Below are 21,363 nucleotides of genomic sequence, written 5' to 3'. Positions count from 1 at the left end.
TCAACACGATAAATTAGGTTTACAAACGCTTTACTGCGGCATAGGAACCACGTCTGTTCTAACGCTAGGCTCCATTGCCATTGACCGAGCCATCGCTCTTGTATGGGCACCATTCAACTATGACGTTATCGTCACAGTTAAACGCTGTATTATCGTGTGCGCTTTGATATGGACAATCCCATCTTTGTTATACGCCGCAATAGTTGAAGCAAAAATGATCTTTTTCATCATGAGTTATTTAACAATATTATTTTTGACAATATTTCTTTACTGGAAAATATATCGAAGTCTTAATCAGCATAATCCATCAGTTATTCAACAGAACGCAGAGGAATTACAACGGTCTAGAAGACTTCTGAATACTTTTATTATCATTGTTGGAGTTTCGCTTGTCTGTTTCATATTTCCGGTCATATATGCATGTCTTTCTACGTTTTGCGTCATCAGAACTAACACCAACGTCGAGCATGTGTTGGTGTGCTTTCTAATAACTCATTCTTTTGCTAATCCAATCATTTATTAGTCGAGATTGAAATATTTTCGGTCAGCTCTTGCTCAATTGTTTTCAAGATTGACTTCTTTAGTAACAAAAAATGCAGTTGCGCCTAATTAGGCATAAAAGCCTATAGACATTTCACTAGAGCACTATGATGCCGTAACGGTTGAGTGAATCTGCGCGCGTTTTGTCCGAAAGTCATCCGCGGAAAAACTACGTTGGTATGGTACTGGATGATAGTCTGCGTTCCAGAGGGAGTTTTGACTTAATATTAGTAAAAAGATAAATATTTTGGCACATATGGCGTTTCATACGTATACTATTTTGAGCTTGAAACTTATTTCAGGCCCGATTTCAGGTTCGGACATCGAAAAGCCTCGAAATAACTACAGACTTAGGGCAAGTCTATGGATGGTACTGTAGGTCCGATATACTCTTCAAGATTCCATACGATGATCAAGATTAGGATGATTATTAAGATATTATATTAACACAATTAGTTATTTCTTTGCGTTTTTAATTGAAATGTAGGCCTAAACTTTCACCTTAAAATGTGTAATACTAATATAATGTGTCTATTGTAACTGGAGCTATTATCAATATAATTGTACACATGTTTGTATTTTATAATAAACAGTGGATATACAAAAAAAATGAAACATTTCTTTTCCGTCATTTGTATTTTTATTTATAACTCTCAACAACCAAAAACAAATTCATAGTTATTAAATAAATATTAATTATATAATTTACCTTTAATAATAAATAGTATATTCATGCTTTAACCCTTCTTAAATTATAATTTGATTACAAAACACAATACTAAACACATGCATGCATTATTATGTACATTATCTAGAGTATGTGTATGATAAGCTTAGTTAATGGCTTAGCCTTTGTTAATTTACCCGCTAAGTTGGCTTCATTGACGAATATTAACGCTAACTTTGGTGGTTGGGTAACCAACTTACCCGGGTAAATTACTAAGCTTGAACTAAACTTTACTTGCATTTAATCACTTAAAAACATTTTATAGCTACTTTATAATTGTTAAGAGAAATTTCATACATTTCTAGACATTTTCATGTATGATTAAACAACATTTTTACATGTTAGTAAATTATATCGCAATTGATAACAGCATTCCGTACTACTTATCACCAGTTCTCTTCGTTTTGAGCGGTTTATTTGGACTTTTTTTAATTACTATTACTGCTTTTTTTAGCTAACTTACTGTGGTAATGGCAACACAGTTTCATTGTTCAAAGACTTTTCTAGCAAAAGCTTAGTGGTTATACCTCCTAAGATATCAAGTTGTGAAACAACAACATTCAATTCTTTACTAGCCCATGTAACCATTTCGACTGCCATCAGTGAGTCTACTCCGTAGTTGATCATAGGCTGGTTGATGTCAATAGTTCCCGCGTCGACGCACAACAACGCACCCAATTTCTGCTTAACACGCTGTTCTACATCTTCTAGGCTTAGTGTACAGTCGGTCTTTGAAATGTTATCGCTAGCAGCCATGTGTTTGTACTTCATGTTTTCTTTGTAGCTGAACATTTGTGTTGCTCCCCAATCCTACAATTACAGAAAAAAAGACATTAATTACAATTACAGAAAAAATATGAACATTTTATAAATGTTTTCATAAACAGAATGTTAAAGGAGAAATTTAAAAATCGTTTTAAAACGTATCATCACAACGCTGTCAATATTTTCTACCTTAAATTATTTAAAAAGCTGTAATAGTGAATTAATATAACTTACCTGATTAGCAAGGCAGACGACAGCTGGAGAATTTGTTGATTGGAAAAGTGATCCAAATACTTCAAGATATTCGTCGATATGAAGAGAGTGATGTCCCTTTAATGCCAGACTGTGTGTGACCTCAGCTCTGTTTTCGAGAAATCCTGCACCTCTAACGGGTCCAATCTGAGCACTGATTGCAGGCAGACCGCTAACTCTTCGTTTTTCAGCGAGTGAATCAAGGTATGTGTTTGCTGTAATGTACATTGGTTGAGATGCATGACCCCATGTAGCTGTTACAGATGATAAAGTGAAGAATACATCTAGGTCGCAGTCTTTAGTGTAAGCATCTAGAAGCTTGGCACTGGTTGCTTTTGAATCAAGAATTTTATCGGTTTCTTCGCATGTAAGAGACTGAAGTGACTCATCAGCGATGTATCCGGCCAAATGGAATACACCTTTAATTGCTGGAGCTCTTTTCACTTTTAGATCTTCAAACATTTTTTTAATGTGCTCTTGTTTACTAACATCAGCTGCGAATTGGTATACTGTGACTCCTTTCTTTTGAAGGTACTGGACGGCCCGTCGTCCAGCTGCGTTTCGACATCCACGACGAGACACAATCGCAAGATGCTTAGCACCTTTGTCTGCCATCCAGCGGCACATTGCAAGACCAATTCCACCAAATCCGCCAGTGACGATGTAAGTTGCATTGTCTTTGAAGATCGTAGAAGATTTGTTTACTCTGGGAGGTTGCATGTTTTCTGGGATGTTGAAAATCATCTTTCCAATATGTGAGCCTTTGGCTGTTCTGGCAATTACTTCTGGGTAATTTTCAATAGATGACACTTCAAATATAACCGGTTTCAGAGAGTTATTTTCAAATAGTTTAGATACTTTCTGTAAAAGAATTCTTGCTTTTGGTTTTTGAAGATCCAGCATGAAATCGATTTGACAAGAGAGGAATGACTTATTCTCAAGAAGAAGTTGCATCTCGAGATCCGCATTCTTCAATATGTCACGTTTACCAATTTCACAGAAACGACCACCAGGAGCAAGGCACTTGATACCCTTAGTCAACAGATCACCACCAAGAGAATTCAACACAACATCGACACCCTTTCCATCTGTCCACTTCATTACGTCATCATAGAATGCATCTGATCGTGAATCCGAGACATATTGAATGCCATGTTTTTCTTTGAGATATTGGCGTTTCTTTTGAGTTCCGGCTGTACACATTATCTTTGCACCAACCATCTTTGCTACTTGAATAGCACTCAATCCAACACCTCCGCAAGCTGAATGTATTAAGACTGTTTCACCTTCTTGTAGATTAGCACGCTCAACCAGGCTGTGATACGAGGTAGCAAACACGATGGCGATACCAGCACTTTCATCCCATGATAGATTTGATGGTTTGGCGACGACAAGATTAGCATCGCAAACAACGTGTGAGGCAAAGCAATGATCACCAAATCCAACAACCTCTTCACCTTCTTTAATGTGCGTCACTCCTTTTCCAACCTTCTCAACAATACCACTCATTTCAAGACCAAACTTTCTGCCGCCTTCTGATACCAATTCCTCAAGCATACCAAGTGCCATCATCACATCCTTAAAGTTCAATGCTGTACTCTTGACACGGACTACTACTTTACCCTCTGCTGGTGGTGGCAATTGAGGTGTATATGAAACTCCTAAATCATCCAAAGATGCAAGTCCGCCGTCCTGTGTTAGCTGCCAATATGGTGTTTTTACATCAACAGCATCATTCTTGATTTGTAATTTTGCAAGTCTTGGGTACAGATATGTGTCGTTACGGATTACAATTTCTCTTTCTCCCTCTGGCTTATTAATAATATACTTCATTACGAGTGCAGCCTGAGCTAGTGGTGAGTTGTTTGGGTCGGCATCGATAGAGAACATGGGAGTTTCAGATTGATTAGTGACTGCTCTAAACAAGCCAACAGCTTTGCTAGCCTCAACGTTAACACTGTCTTTGTTTCCTCCGGCTGTTACGAGCCAAACTCTGCTGAAACTTGCTGGATTTTCATCAATGTGTTGAAGGAATTTGAGAAGTGAGTGGCAGTTGCTATCAGACTCACTCCATACATAAACAATCTCTTGAGGTTCATCAGTCGAACGTTTCATGACAGTGGCTAATGATTCGGATGTACAACTAGATGTTTTCTGGATGGCCTTTGATAGTTTTGTCTCCTGATCACATATCAACGTGTATTTTTGTTGAGTGGGTTTAATCTGCTCGGTTTTGAAGGATGGTTTTCTGGCAAGGTACATGCTGTGGAAGAACTCTCCAGATGTTGTAGCGGTTTGTACATCTACAAATCCGTTGTCGATCATGCAGTCTGCCCATTGCTTCTTCGAGAGCCAGCAGTTGCTTGTTCTGAAATCATCGTAAACCCAGCAGAGGTCAAGAGATCCAAAGACAAGTTCAGAAATGAAGTGTGTGTTGGTAGCCTCGTACATCAGGAACAAACCGTCATCGCAAAGAAGATCCTTTACTCGAGACAGTGTATCATTGATGTCAACAACTGAGTGAATGGTATCCATACATACAATAAGGTCTACTGTGCCAGGTGCAAATCCTTGTTCAACCAGATCTTTTTCAATGTCCAGTTGTTGATATTTAACAAATGGGTAGTCAGCAAGTGTGCTCTCAGCATGCATGAAAAAGGTGACACTAAGGTCAGTGAAAATGTACTCAAGACGGCGGTCATCTCCAAGTTGTTTTAGTGGTTCCAAGACGTATTGTGCCAATCCACCCATTCTTCCACCGATCTCTAAGACTCGTACAACCTGTTTCTTTTCAGCTGCCATTTGAACAGCTTTGTTGATTACCTCTGTTCCCGTTTTGTAGAAAAGCCTTGTAGTTATGGAGTCGATAAAGTAGCTTGGAAGACATTCTGGTCGGAAGAGAAGTTTCACTGCACTACCTGGGTTTACCAATGTCGTGGTGAAGTTGTCACCTAGACCTCTGATCATTCCTAACTCATGCTTCATCTCTGGAACTTGTTCGTCGAGTTCGTTCAGCTTCTTTTGGATCATCTCATAAGACAATGGATTGGATGTGTTAGCAGCAACATTGTTCAGGCAGTTTAGATAACGAGGGTGAACAGCATATTGCTTTGGATCAACGGTGTTCAATCCATGGCAAATATACGATGTACACACTTTCTTAATATCATCTACATATTTCTCAACCTTTGCGATGCTTTTCATTTCATCAGGATAACGTGAGTGTAGGTTCTTTTCGTCGAACACTTGGTTTAGGATTGATGTATCGTTCATGCAAGATTCAAATGGTTGCCATACTGTTTCATACAGACAGTCATCGATGTTTACGTCGGTCTTGACGCCGTCGATTGTCTTGAATTCAACTTCGTAAAGGTTGACTAATACATCTCCACTTTTTGAAACAATTGTAATATCACCTGTCATCGTTTTACTATCGCATTCATTAACTTTAGCGTACGCAAGAACCTCTTCGAATGGTTGAAGTTTTGGCACTCGCATTCTGATGCTCTTGATTCCAACGGGCAGGTAAAGAGTTGTTGTATCACCAACCGCACGTAGTAGAAGTTGGAAACATCCATCTAGTTGAGCTGTTTGTATACGTTGTTTATTATCTTCTGGTGCGATCAAGGTTCCAATAACTTCGCCGTCACCAACGCAAACGTCAGAAACAACCTGGAAAGATGGGCCATAGTTAAGACCAAGTGATGTAAAGCTGCTATAGAATTCGTCCTTATCTTGACGCTGAGAACATCTAGCTGAAACGGCATCTATGTCGAAAGGTTCCACTTTTGTCTCTGTAATGGAGCGTGGGATTACACTTTCACTGAAGATAAGTTTATCGGATGAAATCTCAACACGGTTGCCAGTCTTGGTACAGTTCAACTCAATGTAAGGTGATCCATCAACGCTTGAATCGTTCCATGTGCACACACGTTTAAATGATACATTATCCAGATTTGGGCACTCATCTGCTTTGAAGAATGACTGTAGCGCATACTCTACATAACCGGCGGCCGGGAAGACTACCTTATCTTTCACTACGTGATCAGCAAGGAATGGGAATGAGTTAAGAGATAGTTTACCAAGTTGACCTCTGTATGTTGGGTCATCAATACCAAGACGCTTCTTGTAGGTATGTTCTGGTTCTTTCCAGAATGATGAGTGTTGCCATGGGTATTTTGGTACATCCACCCATTTACCATCGCCGTTGGTGATATTGTTCCAATCTAAGGTTACTCCATTGATGTATAGTTGCCCAAGTGCGTTAAGTGCAGCCATTCTGTCATCATCGTTTCGTTTTCCTGTTGCTACCGTAACGATATCAGTTTTTCCTTGATCTTTTGCGGTTTGTTTGACGGAAGAAATGAGTGTATTAGAAGCAGCACATTCAATGAAGACATTAGCATCAACATCTTGAATGACATTCTTAAGAGCAGACTCAAACTTGACAGTGCTTCGGATGTTTTTCCACCAGTACTCGGTACCAAAATCACCATCATAGAGTTCACCAGTCAAAGTAGAATAGAATTTGACGTTGCGGGTTCCTGCTGGTGTGGTAACAGCTCCTTTCATCGAGGCACGGTATGGCTTCTCCATAGGATCCATGTAAGGTGTGTGGAAAGCACATTGCACACGGAGTTGTTTAGCTTTTATGTTCTTATCATTGACTACAGCTAATATACTTTCTTCAGATCCTGCCAGTGTTAGTGAACCGGGTGCGTTTTCAGCAGCTATGTACAAATCGTTGTATTTTGAGCAAACCTCTTCTGCTTCAGCTGTTGTTAAGCGAACGGCAACCATGCTACCTGCACCCTTGAGACGTGCTTGATTTATGCTTCTGTAGTAGATGACTTTGACAGTTTCTTCTAAGGTTAACCCTCCACTGGCGTATGCAGCAGCAACTTCCCCAAGACTGTGTCCAACAACTACATCAGGTTTCAATCCCCAACTGCGCCATAATTCATATAAACCTATCTGCAGGAAGCATATAGCAGGCTGGCTGATTTCCATATCGTTGATATTTTCCTCGTTGACCATATTTGCACATGTGTTACCATTGAACAATCCCTTAGATTTGACCAGCGACCATCCACTAACTTTAAAGAATATGTCATCGCAGGCGTTGATAACGTTTCGGAATGTTGGTTCTGTTTTGTAGAGTTGTCTTCCCATATTCACCCATTGCTGTCCTTGTCCTGGGAAAACGAAGCAAACTTTATGTGATGGGTTATATGTTGTTCCAGACCATATTCCCTCTCCGTTCTCATTTGTGGTGAACTTTGTCAATCTTTCTCTGAATTCCTCTCCTGAAGATGCGATGACAGCAAGTCGGTTTTCGTGGTGCTTTCTGCGAGTTGATTGCCAACCGATGGCGTGTGTGGCGTCTTCAGATGTTTCAAATTCCATCCATTGTGTTGCTACATCTTCTAGTGCTTTAGATGACTTTCCAGATAGTGGGACTAACACAGGTTTGCCTTTGGTCTTGTCGTTACCAAACGACCACCCAACTGGTTCTTGTGCAGCTTTATCTTCTGTCTCTGGTGCTTCCTGTAGAATAGCATGAGCCAATGCTCCAGCAAAGCCAAAACTGTTAACACCAATTATTCTCTTCCCTGTACGTGGGAGTGGTTCAACTTCAGTCTGTACTTTCAGCTTCCAGTCGTCTAAATGAATGTGTGGATTTGCTGTTGTGTAGTTGATATTTGGCACTAATGATCCTTTGTTTAACATCAGCGCTGCTTTTATTGTAGCAACAGCTCCTGCAGCACATTCACTGTGACCAAAGTTTCCCTTGACAGATCCAATCCTCAGAGGCTCTTTACGATGAGAACTGAATGCTCTTCCGATAGCTTCTGCTTCAATTGGGTCTCCAACTGGTGTACCAGTACCATGAGCTTCAAGGTAATTCACATCAGCCATGTTGACACCAAATCGTTTGTATGTTTCTTCCATCGTGTGTTGTTGTGCTACCATCGAGGGCATAGTAAGACTCTGACTGTAACCGTTGGCGGCAATTGATATTCCGACGATAGAAGCATAGACGTGATCATTGTCTTTAAGAGCTTGGTCCAGGGGTTTAAGAATCATAGTACCCCATCCTTCGCCTCTCACGTAACCTTTGGCTGAGGCAGAAAATGGACAGCTTTTGCCATCTGGTGAAAGTACGCCAAGTGCACTGAAGGCAACAGATGTTTCTGGAATAATTAAAGCATTGGCACCAGCAAGTACGGCAACATCACATTCCTTCCTTTGTAGAGCAGAGCAGGCGAGCTGCATAGCAGTCATGGACGATGCACAAGCGGTGTCTACAGCAAAGCTAGGCCCCTTCAGGTTAAAAGCGTACGATATCCTGTTTGCGGCCACGCTATGTGCAGCACCCGTCAACATGTAGGCATTGATTGTTGAAGTATGACATGTCTGTATACTGTAGTCCATCAGTCCGATGCCAACGTACACACCACACGTAGACTTCAATTCATCGGGAACAATTCCAGCATCTTCAAAGGCTTCGTGGGTAACCTCTAGTAAAATTCTCTGCTGGGGATCCATCGATGATGCCTCTTTTGGTGAAATCTTGAAGAATGTGTTATCGAACTGGTCAATTCCATCGATGAATGCACTTCGTCTGCACACCATCTTGCCTTGTTTGGTTTGGTCACTATCGTGGAAGGTGTCGAGTGACCAACGGTCAGATGGGATCTCAGTTACACAATCTCTGCCATTTCGAAGGACCTCCCAGAAGTCATCTGGTGATGTCACACCGCCAGGCATTCTACATCCTGTAATAGATTCAATAATAAATTAATATTTAAAACAATATTATTTATAAATGCTAATTATAGTTCAGTTTATTGCATATATTCATTATAGCGAATGCTGGTTGGGCCAAATGAGAATAAATTACAAAATGATTCATGTAAGTTATACAGTATCTAAGCCAGTGTCGACAAGAATTCATTACAAATATTGGATTAACAGATAATTAAGGTATGGGTATACAAGCCAGAGTTCTTGAACGAAATAAATGAATTTAATTGAAATTAGGCACAACATATTGTAACTACAGTGTGAAATCAGTTTATGTTCTATAGACTGCGATTTGGTTTAATATTCCTAAAGCTCTGTCTACACTATCAAACTAGTTTGACAAAAAAGTGTGATGTGCCCAAATATGGTAGTGAAATTCTCAAATGTCGTCATCATGCCCATATATGGGCACATCACATTTTTTGTCACGTAAAGTTTGATAGTGTAGACAGAACTAACAAAACATTTGTATTACTACTTGCTTATTTATTTTTAAAAAGAATTATTGTATAAACAGTTATTTTTCTAAAGCTTGGTTCCCACTTGGACGCAACGCAATGATGTATGCACGTCGTAAGTAATTTGACCAATCACGACGCGATGGATCATCCGAACTGTCGCTTGTGATTGGTCAACTTAGTTGGTTATGCATAGTCGTTGCGTTTTGGGAACTAAGCTTAACGATTAGATGACGTCCTCTAAATTAGTAATAAAATATCTATAACTTACCCATGCCGACGATGGCAACTGGGCGAAAGTAATCGTTTCCATTTCCAATATCCATGTTATTTTGTTGTTAGTTGTTACTTCTTTACAATCTTAAAAAAAAAACATTTTATATTTTAGACTATATGCCTATATGCTTTTGTAGGAAATAAATAAAAAAGATACAATATAATAAGTAATCGTTACTGTATCTAAAGGTAAATTCCGAGTATCTTTTTACACGTGGCTCCTGTAACCTTCCATGATACAGCCGCCACATGAGCGTACTGTTTCATGGAATTTGCCTATGATACAGGACTATTTAGATACAGATACACGTCATATGTGGAGATACAGTACTGAGAATTGGGTGCAAGTATAAAAAATGAAATGTTTATAAATTGTTCAATAATTGTTTAAACTTTACATTGATAATGCATAGTGAAGATAATTTTACACCAAGACCCTAAGCATACAATAATAAAAATGAACATTTCACATTATTGAAATAATTTACCACTAAGAATGCAATTAAACTATTCATAACAATCGATTTAAATTTATCAACGATATAGCCTAAATATCTGTTTTGATTATCTAAGTATTTGATCCAATATATTAATTAATTAGTTAAAATGAATAAATAATATATATATTCATTCATTCTGCTTTTATTCATAATTTCTCTTTGCAGTTTATATAAAATAAAACTGAATTGCGAGAGATTTACATATAAAATTGGTACAAGCTTTCAAACATCAAAGTTAAAAAATTATTTTAAAAAGGAGATATTACACATGGAAAAACTGATAAAAGTACTTTATACAAAATATTATATTATACACGTTTATGCTATATCGATAGAAAAAATAAATATTAGTATTTGACATAAATTAAAGTCATTGATAGGGAAATTAATAATTGGCCTAGATTTATGTTTGCTTACGTTGTCAATTAGTTGCTCCCACGCAAGGGCTTAAGCCTACTGTAAGTAATTTGACCAATCACGGCGTGGTGATTGTGACTGTCATTTGTGATTGGTCAACACATTACGTTGCGCAGTGAGAAATATTCTTTATACACATACGTCATTTCATTATGTAATTATTTAATGTTTTGCTATTTATAGAATAAAATTATGTTCAGTCATTATTTATCGTTATGAAAAATAGTTCGTATAATTTTGTCAATTTTGACAACATATTCGTTAAAATAACTTAGGCAGCCTATAAAAGGTTATTAATTTATTAATTATGGTACTACCGTACCAGCATATTCAAACTGTCAGAAGTTAAAACGTTATTTTGCCTACTTACGAATAAGTTAAAACAACAATTATTACTACCAGCACATCTATTATACATACTTAGTTATGTATATTTACATACCTATCTTTACTTGTGTATATTTGCATTACAACAAATTATAAAATTCCTATACAGTATAAATCCTAGAATAATATGATTAAGGATATTGCCTGTTCGGTACTAATTGATTAATTAATTCATTCATTCATTGGTTGCTGGTTTTACTAGTAAACAATCGTTCAATGTGTATACCTGTTTACTTATGATATATCTATATCTATACATGTAGTCAAATGATATCATCATTTTAGAGAATTCTGAACATAAAATGGCAATCATTACTAATACAAATAAATTGGTTGCTTGTATAGTAAATATTTGCTCAGTTTTTCTTACCAGATGATGCTGATTATGATGATTTTATTATTATTTTACAAATTAATGAGCCGCTCGGGTTATCTCCAAGATAGTAGGGGTGTGATTTGATTTGAATTTATTAGGAAAATCATCATAAAAAGTACATGGTAACATAAATTACTGGCATTACAAATAAATACATTTATAATAGATTTTCCAGGATAGCCCAAGAAGCTACAGTATTAGCTTATTTCCATTGGGATCCTTTTATTCAATTAAATTCAAAATTTAATTTCACCACAACAGAAAAAAAGTATATAGATAAACAAATATTAACATAATGGTTTGAGTGAAATGGGTACCCACTGTAAGCTTAATACCTGCCCACTGTAAGCTTAATACCTGCCCACTGTAAGCTTAATACCTGCCCACTGTAAGCGTAATAGCTGGGAATCTACAATTATATCAATAAATAATATGATAAGCATAATTAAAACATAATTAAGTAAGTCTATAGAAAGTCTCTAACACAACACATAATATATATAAAACAAATTAATTAAAAAGACTATGATTGATTTATAGTTATTTGGTTGAATTAACACTTTTCTTACAATTACTTTTGTTTGAGGGTTGGTCGCTGTGTTAAAACATATATCGTTTGGTTCACTTAATACAGTGATGTCTCATTTGATTTCCCCAAAGGACACGTTCTATTTTAATTCAAAGCAAAAAGTATAGTCAAATTGGTTTCCAGTCGATGGGTTTTTGGTTGAATTTTATCCTTTATTTTGTCACTTTATATAAGTGAAAACATTATTTTGATACCGAAGTGATTAACTTTACAAAACGGCCTTATTTTTATTAATTTTCACTTTTTATATTTTTGGGAGATGAACATCTTTAAGATGAACATGCATTTAATACAATAATTGAAAATCATTAATTAAAGCCTAGCTTTAGTTGTAGTTCAAAATCGGTTTTTATCAAAATACTATTTACACTGCTATTGCATCCAGGCGCATGGATAGAAATTAACTTTTCATGCTAGAAAACTTTTAGTTCAAAATCAAACTAAAGCAAAAAAAATAACGAAAATCATTAATTGATTTGAAATAGGCCTAGATTTAGTTGTATTATCAGTTTTTATCAAAATACTATTTACACTGCTATTGCATCCAGGCACATGGATAGAAATTCACTTTTCATGCTAGAAAACTTTTAGTTCAAAATCAAACTCAAGCAAAAAAAATAACGAAAATCATTAATTGATTTGAAATAGGCCTAGATTTAGTTGTATTATCGGTTTTTATCAAAATACTATTTACACTGCTATTGCATCCAGGCACATGGATAGAAATTAACTTTTTTTTCATACTAGAAAACTTTTAGTTCAAAATCAAACTCAAGCAAAAAAAATAGCGAAAATCATTAATTGATTTGAAATAGGCCTAGATTTAGTTGTATTATCGGTTTTTATCAAAATACTATTTACACTGCTATTGCATCCAGGCACATGGATGGAAATTAACTTTTCATGCTAGAAAACTTTTAGTTCAAAATCAAACTCAAGCAAAAAAAATAACGAAAATCATTAATTGATTTGAAATAGGCCTAGATTTAGTTGTATTATTGGTTTTTATCAAAATACTATTTACACTGCTATTGCATCCAGGCACATGGATAGAAATTAACTTTTTTTTCATACTAGAAAACTTTTAGTTCAAAATAAAACTCAAGCAAAAAAAATAGCGAAAATCATTAATTGATTTGAAATAGGCCTAGATTTAGTTGTATTATCGGTTTTTATCAAAATACTATTTACACTGCTATTGCATCCAGGCAAATGGATGGAAATTAACTTTTTTTTCATACTAGAAAACTTTTAGTTCACAATCAAACTCAAGCAAAAAAAATAGCGAAAATCATTAATTGATTTGAAATAGGCCTAGATTTAGTTGTATTATCGGTTTTTATCAAAATACTATTTACACTACTACTATTGTATTCAGGCACATGGATAGAAATAACTCTTTTCATTTTAGAAAACTTTTAGTTCAAAATCAAACTCAAGCAAAAAAAAAGCAAGCAAGCAAATTGGTTAAAAATTAATTAATTTTACCAAAACAATTAATTGGCAGGCATCAAGCACTTATAGTACTAGACTAAAAGTAACTATAAAACAAATATAACTAAGCAAATAATAACTAGTTTTCAACTACTTACGGTATGAAAAACTACTATATCGAAGGGTAAATTTCGAGCCCTAGACATGAGTGAAAAAACAATTTATACCCCAAAACATTGTTCATGGCAATAGTATTTTTAAATTGATACCAGTCAATAAAATATTTACAATAAATCCAATAAAATTAAGAGAAATGTTAGGATAATTTTTTAAAAGCAAACAACTTAAATTATTATATTAGTAGGCCTAAATTAAATTTAAGAAATTGCCACTGACTATGACATTTTTTTAAAATAATAATAATAAAACTAACAATTATAGTAGTATTAAAATATTTCAGAAATTGCGACTGACTAGTTATGATATTTTTAAGCAAACAAAAAACTAACAATTTGAGTTATATATAGTAAAATATTTCAGAAATTAAGACTGACTTACCGAAATAAAATACTGCGGGACGTACCAATGGTGTAGCACAAGCAAAACTTGAGGTAGGTATGCGATTATCCTCCAACAACGCCACATATTTAAGGACCTCCGTCGCAATTATACTTTCAAATTTTAGCCCGCTCATTCGATGTTAGAATATAATTATGTATTGTTAGGGAAATTTTCTGGTACAAACAATAACTATTAAATATTAACTTTCCGTTTAGTTAAATGATTTAATGCATTGTTTTCGAATGTCAATTTAAACAAATAGTTACAATAGCTTACAAAACATGCTAATAAGCAATATCCGTCGGTCATCAGCCACGCGAACTATGCCACGTGCAAAGAGGGTAATTCTTCCATGTTCTAACAGTAGGGCCTATAGGAGTACTTTAGGAATAAGCAATAGAGGCATAATTCAATAAAATGAGAACAATTTGAACAAAACACATAATTTGCTTTGGTTTCAGTAAAAATATTCAAGTTCAAGTTATTCTTTATTGTGTTTTCACAAACAGGTATAAAATAAAATTGATTGTTGGTTAAAAACAGAATATCAATAAAAACATTTACATTTCAAATATTCATTTTCAAAGTTATAGTAAAGATCCAAGATTCTTTATTGGTCCGTAAATTGGACATTTGACAACAATATAAAATACCTTAAAAACACCAAAAGACAAAAAATAAAGTAATAATATAGATAAAAATGTGCTTGAAAACAATCATGTTGAAAAAAATATTTATAAAATACTAATTAACGTCTTGTACTAATAGTCAAATTAGTTATTATTAACAAATAGACCCGAGTAAAACTGATTTTCGAGACGAATTCTAGTAATAAGTAAAAATTATATTGCACAAAATTATTTATCAATATTTATATCGTTTTAGCTCTGTAATATAAATCTCTGTTTATACTAGTCTTATTTGTTTTATCATACAACACAATATCAAAATATTTTCTATAATCTTTTAACCCCAGACTGTATAATATCACTTAAATATCCATTGATAGATAGATATAACTTTTATCATATTGTTTATCATATGTGCAATAAAAGTGGGCTGCCCCACAAAAGAGAAAAAAAAGGCATGTGTAGGCCTACTATCTTTCAGAATTTAAAATTAACTTTTATATACCGTCACTGTAATTGTAGCTACCTGTGATATTTTAATAAGACTCAATAACAATAATTTCTCAATGACACACTTGTCGTTAAATATTGTTTATTTATTTCAACTTTATTGCAACTGTACATGCATTATTATGCTCAGATTTCTTATAAGATGTTTTTTCTTACAAAATATATAAGGCAATATGTACGTAAGCCAAAACAAGTATAAAATACGTACGAATAGAAAATATGTAGCCTAATGTATATTTTTAAAAATATTTTGGTCTTTTTAAAATAAACATTAAAACATAAAATATTTGAATTGTTTTGATTAATAGAAACTCGTTTTTAGTGCAACGCGACTCTACAGTTCACTATGTCGGTCGGTTGGTCGGTCGGTCGGTAAACACTAACTCAAATTTGAGCACGCGACTACAGCCATGCATATGGCCTTGTTTTACATACAGTCTGTTAAGGAGACACCTTTCCATGATACGAACTAAGCTACTAGGGGAAGAATTTTTGACTTGCCCAAATTCTGTAGTTATTTCGAGGCTTTTCGATGTTTATACGTATAAAACGCCATATGTGCCAACATATTTATCTTTTTACTAATATTAAGTCAAAACTCTTTAAAAAAACAAGGTTTTAACACTAAAACTAACCGCTAATCATGGTGTTAGGGTTATAATTTAATAGCGCTTCGTTGCTTTATTATTATATCCATGTAAGGCTCTGTCTACACTATCAAACTTTATGTAAAAAAAAATGTGATGTGCCCAAATATGGCAGTGTTATGCTTAAACATGGTAGTGGTATGATATCATCATGTCCATATATGGGCACACCACATTTTTTGTCACATAAAGTTTGATAGTGTAGACAGAGCTTAACAACATGAAGTTACCTTTGATTACTGTAACTGACATTTTTATTTTTATGCTTTGTTTTTTTTTCACATAAAGTTTGATAGTGTAGACAGAGCTAAAGTAAAAGCAGTAGAACACCAATAATACCCCCGGGGGTGGTGGGGGGGGGGGGGGGTGTTGTCGGTTAAATAGAATAGGGATGTCGCGAAGGATGGGTTTTACTGTATATTATATTTGTTATGCTAGCCCTAAAAATATTGTTGGTATAATAAAAAAAAGTCAAAACTACAAAGTCTGATGTTTTTGTAGAGCATACAGAATGCATAATTCAAACAAAAATTATTATAATTAAAGAAAATAATTATATAAAAGTAGAATAACTCCTTTGGGACATCCATATTAGGGGAAACTCTTGTAAAAACGAATGAAGGGTAATATATAATGATTTAAAGATGTTTTGTCCCCCAAAAACATGAAAAATAAATATTAATAAAATCAGACTTTTAATAGATTATTTTGTAGTTTAAATAAAGTTAATCACTTACGTAGAAAAAAACCCGGAAAAATTAATGTTTATTTATAAATGGTTAATTTCAACCAAAAATCCATTGGCTGCCAGCCAATTTGACCATTTTTTGCTTTAAATTACATTTTTTTCAGGTAAATACATTTTTTTCGATCCAATTTTTGGTCAAAGTGGATAACTATTATGTTACATTAAAATGGAATATTCAACAAAAAATTGTTTAAGAATTATTTTTTCAGGGGGACAATACATCTTTAAATTACATTTTTTTTGTTGCTAAATACATTTTTCTATTCGATCCAATTTTTAGTCAAAGTGAATATATATTAGGTGACATTAAAATGGTTTATTCAACATTAATAATTGTAGGAATTATTTCTTAAGGGGGACAATACATCTTTAATACTCATCATAGCCAATCGCTATTCAGGGGACATTCCTATTCTATTCTATTCTATTCAATTTTAGGCAAATTGCCAAGGATAACCACAAGTGAACTCAATCACTGTCCTCTCAAAGGTGGCTGTCCTGTTCACACGACAAATAAATGCACAAGATGCACTACATAAACAAAGACTTATTACAAGTCTTTGGGAGTTGAGTTGCAAATTGTCATGAGAACAAATCCTGACATATGACAGGACTTGAACCCAGGACCCTTACTTTGGTAGCCAAGCATCATAACCACCAAGCCACAACTCCACTATTAAAGGGACAATTTGTTGGGTCCCAATGGTGTCCCCTTAATAGAGTTTCTACTGTGTATTTATATATATATAAATCCAAAGGCAAATTACTGAAAAAATGACAATGCTGTGGGTATCAGTGGCTGGATCTCAATGGAGATACAAATAAAATAAGCACTGAAAAAATGACAATGCTGTGCGTATCAGTGGCTGGATCTCAATGGAGAAAAAAAAAAGCGAAAAGCTAAATCAAAACGATAAAGTAAAACAGCCAGAAAAGTTAGCAGAGCTTTCGGGCAACACTAGCCCTTCATCATTGATATATATATATAAATATTTTATTACACATTTATATATCAATTATTATATAATTATTATATAACATAAGAATGATTTGGTAGGGTTAGTGCTTCCCAAAAGCTCTGCAATTTTTTTTTCTGACTGTTTTGCCTTATCGTTTTGATTTAGCTTGTTGGTGTTTTTATTTTCCCAAATAAGAGCGTTGTCATTTTCGCATTTTGATTTATATAAAATAACATTTACAAATACACTCCTATTAATTTTCGTTTCCAATCGTTCTCAATATTGTTCATTTTTATCGTTTACAGAAGAAATAATACATAATAATGCATTAAAATGTATGTATATATAGGAGTATATAGAATTGCAGAATATACTTGTTGTTTTACTTTTGGCCCCTGAATTTCACAATACCTTAAACAGTGTAGGCTACAATTGAATACCCTACCTGTAATTAATATTATATATTATAAATATGTATAGGAATTCTAAATCGAAAGATTTTATTGCACAATAATGGTACCAGCAATTTAGATCTATACATTACCAATTTACATCTGTCAATAGGACTACACAGAATGTTTGCGAGGAATTAATCAGTTTGCACTACATATCGTACCGCGCTTGCACTGATGTTGTAGCACCCGATATTCTCTTCACTGTATCTCAACACTCGCATAGCATTTCGTGTACAGTATCATGTCAAATTCTTTAATACAGTGTCACATGTTATATGTTAAGGTTACGGTTAGGTTAGTCTTTAGGTCTATGATATAAAATCCGATTCTTTTCACTGTATCTTCACACTCTCACGGTATTTTCTGTCCAGTATCATGGAAAATTATTTAATACAGTGTAACATGTGGCATTTGTAATAATGTTAAGGTTACGGTTAGTTAGTCTTTAGGCCTACGATGTAAAACCCGATTCTCTTTATTGTATCTCTACATTCGCATTGTAGTTTCAGTCCAGTATCATGTCAAATTATTTAATACAGTGTCATATGTGGTATCTGTGATATGTTTCGGTTACGGTTAGGTTAGTCTTCGAGCCTATGATGTAAAACCCGATTCTCTTCACTGTATCTCCACACACGTATTTTCTGTCTAGTATCATGGCAAATTATTTAATACAGTGTAACATGTGGCATTTGTGATATGTTAAGATTACGGTTAGGCTAGTCTTTAGTCTACATGGTGCACATACACACACGACATTACATTACAGCCTATGATAGGCCTACTTGACAAATTCAAATTCAAAAACTTTAATTGTCCAATATTCATAAAAAAAATAAACATTGGAAAAAATAAAGAGATATAGAGATGGAGCACAACACATAATTCAAAGCGAATTATGAAAGCGAATTCCATTGGTCGGACCGGTAAGCCTTGTACACATTTTCAAATAATATTTAATGTTTGTTGAAGGCATAATACGGTAAGTCTACGTTTGAAATAAGCGCACAAAATTAATTAAGTCCTGGTCTGAGCGAAAAAATGCGGGTGTGCTATCGAATTCATTAAGATAGAGGCCTAACTCGAGGTTTTAACAAGCTTTTGTGAATGAGTCATATTAATTTTGCTGAAAATCAATGCCACTGTATGTCTATTAATGCCCAAATATTCAGGAAGACTGTGGACGCTATTGTACTAACAAAGAAACAAACAAAACAAGGAAAATAGGCCTTCGTCTATATTTGCACAACATTTTATTTGTCCAAGTAAAAATAATTAATTTGTTTATAGCGCATACCATTGATATGGATAGACAAACTAGGCCTATATCTAGATCAATGTTTCTCATCAAAAAGAGTTATTTCATGTCTTAGCTTTGTTATCTATGGCACATACAACATTAAATATGGCGCCGTGGACAGCATCAGTCTAATCAAGTAAGAGGCCTACTCTCCTAGTAAACCATATAAAATAATGTAGGCCTACTACTGTAGTATGTAAAAGTATGTATGTACGTTTTTAATTGCACACGAAAAAGAAGGTTTGTTCAGGATCAAGGACGATCACACCCAGAACAACCATCGACAAGGCGGAATGATACCGCCTTCATAATTTACAATTGAAAACAAAATATTTCAGTTCAAACGTCGAAAGATGAGGGTAGGCCTACATCATTTGCTGTTTGCAATTAAAATCCTTTGGTTAGGCCTATAGCACGTGTGATGCGCGTGTAACAATCGTGTTCATGAAGTTTACCTGGTACGTATATCAAATAAACATTTATTCTTGTCAATTAACAACATACAAATATGAAGTTATAATGACGAATGCAACAATAAGATATGTCAAACGTCTAACAATGTCTTTCATTTTCTTAGCAAATAGGCCTACGTTGGAAGACGCCGTACCGTCGTATCAATTTGGGGGTTGGGCACTGGGGGTGGAGTGTTATAACTTCACCAAGACAACAGTACACGTATTGCCTATTCTGACAGAAACCTATCCCATGCGCCGATAATACTGACATAGCCTTTCCTAACGACACTTCTTTCTGGCGGACATAATTATAGTAGCTTTTGGTGCGGTCCTACTAAACACCACCAGATACCACCAGATACCTACTAGAGCAATAAATCCTACCACCAGAGAGCAGCTACCTGTTTGGAATTGATTATTAAGGGTATATTGCAAATTTCAAAGCTTAATTCTTTCAGAAACTGATAAAATTGAAGTTTAAAGTTGAATTTCTCGCCGTCGTATTCCAGAACCGAATGCGTTTGATAAACATTCATCCGTGTCTCTTGTGTATTGTATTCAACAGTCAACTGGATTCGAACCGCAACGTGGTGCTTCTTTATAGTGATTATTTAGAGGGTTAGGTTAAGCAGGGACTTGTAAATTATACAACTCAAGACATATTAATATTTAAAAAAGGTAAATTTTTAGAGCAATCACGACAACCATCGAATCCACGACCGCCTCCATAATCTGTACACAGTGTTACTATTGGTCAATGGAGCCGCAGGTATAAAATCCTCAAGTTATTGATGTTGCACCATATAGAGAAATAGTATAGTTCATTATAATAACTCTATGGTTGCACATGCGCAATTGTAAAGAACTAGGCCTATATTTCAATTGCCTTCACTATTGCATCATGTAAACTATATGATAAAGTTGACAAATAGACAACAATTTATATAATCTATTCTTCCTGTTTTTCATGTTTTTAACTTGATACAATTGGAGAAAACAAAAAGGCTTCATTATTATATGAAGTCTCAGTTGTTTTTTTTTTTTGGGGGGGGGGGGGGGGATTTCCTCCACTTTATATACGTTATTAGTAAAGTGAAATGAAAAAATGAAATAAAAGAAATATTTCTTACAAAAAACGCCGCTCGACTTTTTGACGTAACAGTTTAATTTTTCCTTAATTAAAATGATGCTTTTTATTGATATTCTATCTAATAATCTAGGATATATTATCTGAAATTGTTTTGATGTATATTATGATTGGATCCATTGCTTCTGTCAATTAAATCCGCAATCAAACACGGAGGTCCGAATCCTCTAAATTGTACAGGTGCCTTTTTTTACACAACGGCACAAACAAAAATAGAAATTTTCCACGATGTGCGAGTCAATCAATTAAAAAAAAATGTTACAATAGAATTATTGACAATTAATTAAAATATCTTTTGATTGAGTTGGCAGGGAAGGGTGAAATTCAATTCCCTAGTTGTAAAAATGACAATAAATACTATCGTAATATTTTTTATGATACTCTAGTATTTTATATGATAGCGCCATCTACTCAGAGATTAGCG

General features: G+C 34.7%; 1 protein-coding gene across 1 annotated transcript; it reads right to left on the bottom strand.

Moving 5' to 3' along the window:
* Window positions 1-1,157: 1,157 nt before the first annotated feature.
* On the bottom strand, window positions 1,158-14,134 carry LOC144838579 (uncharacterized). The gene is made up of 4 exons (XM_078693996.1): window positions 14,087-14,134; window positions 9,821-9,909; window positions 2,267-9,063; window positions 1,158-2,077 (listed from the first exon to the last, which is right to left on the bottom strand). The coding sequence occupies exons 2-4, from the start codon at window positions 9,873-9,875 to the stop codon at window positions 1,727-1,729; spliced, it is 7,203 nt and encodes a 2,400-aa protein (XP_078550122.1). The 5' UTR covers window positions 9,876-9,909; window positions 14,087-14,134; the 3' UTR covers window positions 1,158-1,726.
* Window positions 14,135-21,363: the final 7,229 nt, after the last annotated feature.

The sequence above is a fragment of the Antedon bifida genome, chromosome 3 (genome assembly GCF_963402885.1).
Source record: "Antedon bifida chromosome 3, ecAntBifi1.1, whole genome shotgun sequence".
Taxonomy (NCBI): domain Eukaryota; kingdom Metazoa; phylum Echinodermata; class Crinoidea; order Comatulida; family Antedonidae; genus Antedon; species Antedon bifida.
This window is presented reverse-complemented; position numbering and strand designations above follow the sequence as displayed.

Coding starts and splice junctions, on each gene's coding strand:
- LOC144838579 (XM_078693996.1), bottom strand. CDS start 9,875: ATGGATATTGGAAATGGAAACGATTACTTTCGCCCAGTTGCCATCGTC. Junction 9,064..9,820: donor AGTTGCCATCGTCGGCATGG/GTAAGTTATAGA, acceptor AATCTATTACAG/GATGTAGAATGCCTGGCGGT. Junction 2,078..2,266: donor TCGTCTGCCTTGCTAATCAG/GTAAGTTATATT, acceptor CTGTAATTGTAG/GATTGGGGAGCAACACAAAT.